Raw genomic sequence first — 6,333 nt, 5'->3', positions numbered from 1 at the left:
CTCTCCATGTCCTTTGTTCCCCAGGATAGCACTGAAAGAAAAGGGGCTGGATGACGCCTAATGCAACGTGAGTGATGGCCCACATTCATGTTGTGGCTAGCAGCTTTATGGCCTGCAGCTGTACCCTAGTAGGGGTGAAACAGAAAGCCTCAGACCTCATCAGAACTTAGGAAATGATGAATGTCATGGTAGCCTCCAAAATATGAGCAGGAGAGTGGGGAATGGCCTTCAAGCAGCTCCTCTTATGCCTTCCTTGTGCAAATGTTCTGGAAAGACCACAAGTATTCTGCCAAGACTTAGATCAGACCAACTGCAGTTAAGCCCTGTCTCTGGGGTCTATGTGGAGACATGTATGGGAGGCCAGAATATGCCACCCTAGAATATGCCTCTTTGGCATAAGGATTATTTTGAGAAATAGGGGACATAGGAGAAGCTCTAAAAACAGAGTAGAAGTTACTCCTTTGTTAGGGAACTTTACATTTACAAAGGAAATCTCCATTCATAAGGATGTCTCCCTCTCTGTCCCAGGAAGAGAAGGATGATTCTAAATCACAAGGGACTCTTATCAATACAGAAGACACCTCAAATCTCCACAGCAGACTTTACTCTTGTTTATCATGCTCTTCCTGGTCATCCCCATAACTGGCTTTCCCATAATCTTCTTTGTCTTTAGCTGGAGATGGTATTTAAGTTTGAAGTCTCAGCCACCTCTTGGAGAGTTATTCATCTCTCTGAGTATCTCTCATATATACACACACACATATATGCATATACATATGTATATACATATATGTATGTATATACATACGTGTGTGTGTGTGTGTGTGTGTATATATATATATGCTAATAAACTTCTGTTTTTCTCTTGTTAATCTGTCTTTTGTTACAGGGGCCCCAGAGGATCTGGGTAGGGGAAACTTAGAAGGGTAGTGGGAAAATTATTTTTTCCTCCTTTACACATGCAAATACACCAGGGTGCCCTGGCAGAATCATTTTCCAACAGAACCAAGAATTGTCTGGCCACCGTGGCTCATGCCTGTAATCCCAGCACTTTGGGAGGCCGAGGCAGGTGGATCACGAGGTCAAGAGATCGAGACCATCCTGGCCAACATGGTGAAACCCCGTCTCTACTAAATATACAAAAAGTTAGCTGGCTGTGGTGGCAGGCACCTGTAGTCCCAGCTACTCGGGAGGCTGAGGCAGGAGAATGGCATGAACCCGGGAGGCAGAGCTTGCAGTGAGCCAAGATCGTGCCACTGCACTCCAGCCTGGGCTACAGAGTGAGACTCCATCTCAAAAAAAAAAAAAAAAAAAAAGAATTGTCAGAGATTCTAGTGCTCAGCTGAGGAATGCTTCCATCCCCTAAACCAAATACGATTCCATGAACTGAAAGTTGGAGATGCTATGTAGCCACCACAGGCTTCCTGATGCCACTGGGTAAAAGGTGAAAATGATACCATCTAGTATTCAGTATGGTAATCAGTGACAAAATTATATATAAATAACAGTGCTTTCTGTAATAGGCAATAATCAGTAATAAAATTCAATGGGAAAAGATTACTTTCACAGCAACAACAAAAAATATAAAACTGAATAATTGGGAAGACATAATATCCTTTATAGAAAGACTTTATGTTATCAGTTGTAAGTTTCATTCCAAATTATTCAATAAGAGAACTTGATAAGACAATTTTATTATTAAAATTTTCTTTATAATGATCCATTTATTTACAATTAAAAAAACTTTTAGGTTCAGGGGTACATGTGAAGGTTTGTTATATAGGGAAACTCTTGTCACAGGGGTTTGTTATACAGAGTACTTCATCACCAATAGGTACTTTTTCTGCTTCTCTCCCTCTTCCCATCTTCCACCCTCAAGTAGACCCTAGTGTCTGTTGTTCCCTTCATTGTGTTCACGAGTTCTCATCATTTAGCTCCCACTTACAAGTGAGAACATGTGGTATTTGGTTTTCTGTTCCTGCATTAGTTTGCTAAGGAAAATAGCCTCCAGCTCTATCCATGTTCCTGAGACATGATCTCATTGTTTCTTATGGCTGCATACTATTCCATGGTGTATATGTACCATATTTTCTTTATCCAGTCTGTTACTGATGGGCACTTAGGTTGATTCCGTATCTTTGCTATTGTGAATAGTGCTGCAGTGAACATTTACATGCATGTGTCTTTATGGTAGAATGATTTATATTCCTCTGGGTATGTACCCAGTAATGGGATTGCTGGGTGGAATGGCAGTTCTGCTTTTAGCACTATGAGGAGTTGCCACACTGCTTTCCACAATGGTTGAACTAATTTACACTCCCACCAATAGTGTATAAATGTTCCCTTTTCTCCACAACCTTACTAGCTGTTATTTTTTGACTTTTTAGAAAGAGGCATTTTGACTGGTGTGAGGTGGTGTCTCATTGTAGTTTTAATTTGCATTTCTCTAATGATCAGTGATATTGAGCTTTTAAAACATGCTTGTTGGCCGCATGTGTATCTTCTTTTGGAAAGTATCTTTTCATCCGGGCATGGTGGCTGACGCCTGTAATCTCAGCACTTTGGGAGGCCGAGGCGGGTGGATCACCTGAGGTCGGGAGTTCAAGACCAGCCTGACCAATGTGGAGAAACCCCGTCTCTACTAAAATACAAAATTAGTCAGGTGGTGCACGCCTGTAATCCCAGCCACTTGGGAGGCTGAGGCAGGAGAATTGCTTGAACCCGGGAGGCAGAGGTTGTGGTGAGCCAAGATCACGCCATTGCACTCTGACCTGGGCAACAAGATTGAAACTCCATCTTAAAAAAAAAAAAAGTGTCTTTCATGTCCTTTGCCCACTTTTTAATGGGGTTGTTTCTTTTTCTCTTGTAAATTTGTTTAAGTTCCCTATAGAAGCTGGATATTAGACCTTTGTGAGATGCATAGTGTGCAAATATTTTCTCCCGTTTTGTAGGTTGTCTGTTTACTCTGTTGATTGTTTCTTTTGCTGTGCAGAATCTCTTAAGTTTAGTTAGATCCCATTTGTCAAATTTTGCTTTTGTTGCAATTGCTTTTGTCTTTGTCATGAAATCTTTGCCTGTTCCTATGTCCAGGATGGTATTGCCTAGGTTGTCTTCCAGAGTTTTCATAGTTTTTGATTTTACATTAAGTCTTTAATTGATCTTGAGTTGATTTTTGTATATGGTGTAAGGAAGAGGTCTAGCTTCAATCTTCTATCCCAGTTATCCCAGCACCATTTATAAAATAGGGAGTCTTTTTCCCATTGCTTGTTTTTATCAGCGATCAGATGGTCATAGGCGTGTGGTCTTATTCTGTGCTCTTCATTCTGTTCCATTGGTCTATGTGCCTTTTTTTTGGTACCAGTACCATGCTGTTTTGGTTACTGAAGTCCTGTAATATAGTTTGAAGTTGGGTAATGTGATGCCTTCAGCTTTGTTCTTTTTGCTTAGAATTGCCTTGGCTATTTGGGCTTTTTTTTGGTTCTATATGAATTTTAAAATAGTTTTATCTAGTTCTGTGAAGAATCTCATTGGTGGTTTGATAGGAATAACATTGAACCTGTAAACTGCTTTGGGCAGTATGGCCATTTTAATGATATTGGCTGTTTCTACCCATGAGCATGGGATGTTTTTCCATTTGTTTGTGTCATCTCCGATCTCTTTGAGCAGTGTTTTGTAATTCTCATTGTAGAAATCTCTCACTTCCCTGATTAGCTGTATTCCTAGGTATTTTATTCTTTTTGTGGCAATTGTGAATGGGATTGCCTTCCTGATTTGGCTCTTGGCTTGGCTATTGTTGGTGTATAGGAATGCTAGTAATTTTCGTGTACTGATTTTGTATTCTGAAACTTCTCTGAAATTGTTTATCAGCAGAAGGAGCTTTTGGGCTGAGACTAGGCAGTTTTCTAGATATAGAATCAATGTTGTCTGCAAACAGAGATAGTTTGACTTCCTCTTTGCCTATTTAGATGCCCTTTATTTTTTTCTGCTTCCTGACTGCTCTGACTAGGACTTCCAAAACTTTGTTGAATAGGAGTGGTGAGAGAGGGAATCCTTGTCTTGTGCTTGTTTTCAAGGGGAATGCTTCTATCTTTTGCACATTCCGTATAATGTTGTCTGTGGGTTTGTCATAAATGTCTCTTATTATTTTGGAATATGTTCCTTCAATACCTAGCTTATTGAGAATTTTTAACATGAAGGGGTGTTGAATTTTATTGAAAGCTGAAAAGACAGTTTTAAAATGGCGATGATAAATTTTGGAGAATTGTGATATGGAGTTTCCACAGTAGCAGTCAGAGATTAGTGGGACCACAGGCACATTGTGTAGCTAGCTGCCGGAGGATCTGAAGGGAGGAGATGAGAACGGCTAAATAAACATTATAATATTCTTGCTTGTTTCCTGAATTGCAAAAATGTTTCTGAAATTCTTCTCAAAGTTGTCCTGTACTTGAATTCCCAGTCTGATGAATTTATGTGCCTAAAAAAGCAAAGAAAAAAACAATATAGCAACAATTATGCAATGAGCTGAGACACCCAGTGTTGCAGATAATCCGGGGCCTCATTTTAGGTTATCCCAAATGTTACGTGAGAATTAATCTAGTTAAGAGTTGCTTATGTTCCTTGATAATTTAATTATTTATCTTTATCTGGAAGACAGAGAAGTCGAAATACTACTACACTGAAATCTAATTTCTGATCAAAAGCTTATGGATTAATTTAACTTTTAAAAATTCTACTTGTGTGATTTCTATGCACAGCATTTTTTGAGTAACCTTATGGTAGTACAGAAATGTTTAAGGCCATTTAATAATGTCTTCCTTTTCCCTTCACTCTCATCCCTTGACATAATCCTTGTTAATTTCTGAAATAGTGCCAGGAAATTCAGATGTAAAGAAATTCAATATTTTGACATTTGAGACCTTTGATTTGGTATCTTCCTCTAGAGAAGAGAAACACTTTAAATGCCTTTAAAGTGCACTTCTATTTCCAGTAGAAACAAATGAGTCTGCAGCCTACTGTTCTCTATGGGTGAAAACAAACCATCTAGGAATGAGTCAACTCTGAGGTTATAGGACCATGTTTGCAATGGCACCTTCCAGTTTGTTGTTATTTTCTCCACATGCACCACAGGGCTTTTAGGGTACTTCCAGGATTTGTACTTGTATGGGCTTGTCATATGATAAGGGCGATTGTAACATTTACCTGACATGAAAAGATGAGAGGGAAAGTGACTTTAAAGTGATGTAATTGAAAGAGCAAAGGAAGCAGGGAGAGCCACTCACCCTGTAAAATTCCTTGTGGTTATGAAAGATGAGACGCATGTCCTGCACAAACCCTTCTACTCGGGAGTACACCTGCTCATTCAGCCTTCTCTTGACTTTGTTTAACCACATGGGCTTCTGTGGGCCCTGAGACCCCTCTCTGTTCTGTTGAGTAAAAGACCAAAATGAGGCTATCAGCCCAGTGCCATAGACTCCCACTATTATGGAATAAAGGTTTGTGGGGTCCCCCAATCCATAGGTCAAAATCCTAACCCCCCTGTGAAGGTACTAGGAGGTGGGACCTTTGGGAGGTCATGAGGTAAGAAGGGTGGAGCCCTCAGGAATAGGATTAGAGCTCTTATAAAAGAGACTCCGGAGAGTTCTCTCCTTCTCTTTCTGCCACTCAAGAACACAGGGAGCAACCCTGTGTTGTCCCTGTGTTGCTCCCTGTGTTGTCTCTGCCACCTAGAAGACAGCCCTCTCCAGAACTGGACCCTGCTGACACCCTGGTCTTGGACATGCAGCCTCCAGGACTGTGAGAAAAACATTTCTGCTGTTTAAGCCACCTAATCTATGATAAATTTCTATAGTAGCCTGAACTAAAAACTCATCAACAAGGCAAATAGAATGGCACCTTGTACCATGGGATTCAGATCACAGATTTGACAAATGCCAGTATACACTTTTTTTTTGGCTGTTACTTACATAATATGGTTCTGAGGCGAAAAAGGAGCTTTTTGAATCACAGTAGACCTTCAAGAGGAGGAACTCACATTTCTGCAAAAGATGGAGGCCATTTCAAATTAAATGCAATTTAGAGAGAAACAGCTCATATGCGTGCCCAAAGAGAACACACGACTCCCAAACCTGTGGACTCTTTGAAACAAACATGGCATGGGGAGTTTCTCTGGACTGGGATTTTTCTTTGGAATATGAATTGTAGCATTAGGTCGTGGAGCAAAGCACACCATAGGCCAGCAGTTTGCTTTTGGGCTCCATTCCTTGAGCACTTTGTAAGACTGTGCTTCTCCTGCCCAAGTGAACAGAAAGGAAGAGGCTTCAGGTTCACATTTTT

General features: G+C 40.3%; 1 protein-coding gene across 3 annotated transcripts in view; it reads right to left on the bottom strand.

The window, feature by feature from the left end:
* Positions 1-1,678: 1,678 nt before the first annotated feature.
* SP100 (SP100 nuclear antigen) overlaps positions 1,679-6,333 on the bottom strand; it is a 131,783-nt gene continuing 127,128 nt past the window's right edge. For all 3 annotated transcript variants that reach the window (XM_063648084.1, XM_054477733.2, XM_054477735.2), the window contains 3 exons: positions 5,964-6,035; positions 5,280-5,423; positions 1,679-4,474 (listed from right to left, as the gene is read on the bottom strand). In XM_063648084.1, the coding sequence (XP_063504154.1) occupies positions 4,364-4,474; positions 5,280-5,423; positions 5,964-6,035 (327 nt within the window). In that variant the 3' untranslated portion in view covers positions 1,679-4,363. The remainder of the gene's footprint in view (positions 4,475-5,279; positions 5,424-5,963; positions 6,036-6,333) is intronic.

This window comes from Pongo pygmaeus, chromosome 11, assembly GCF_028885625.2.
Source record: "Pongo pygmaeus isolate AG05252 chromosome 11, NHGRI_mPonPyg2-v2.0_pri, whole genome shotgun sequence".
In the NCBI taxonomy this organism is placed as follows: domain Eukaryota; kingdom Metazoa; phylum Chordata; class Mammalia; order Primates; family Hominidae; genus Pongo; species Pongo pygmaeus.
This window is presented reverse-complemented; position numbering and strand designations above follow the sequence as displayed.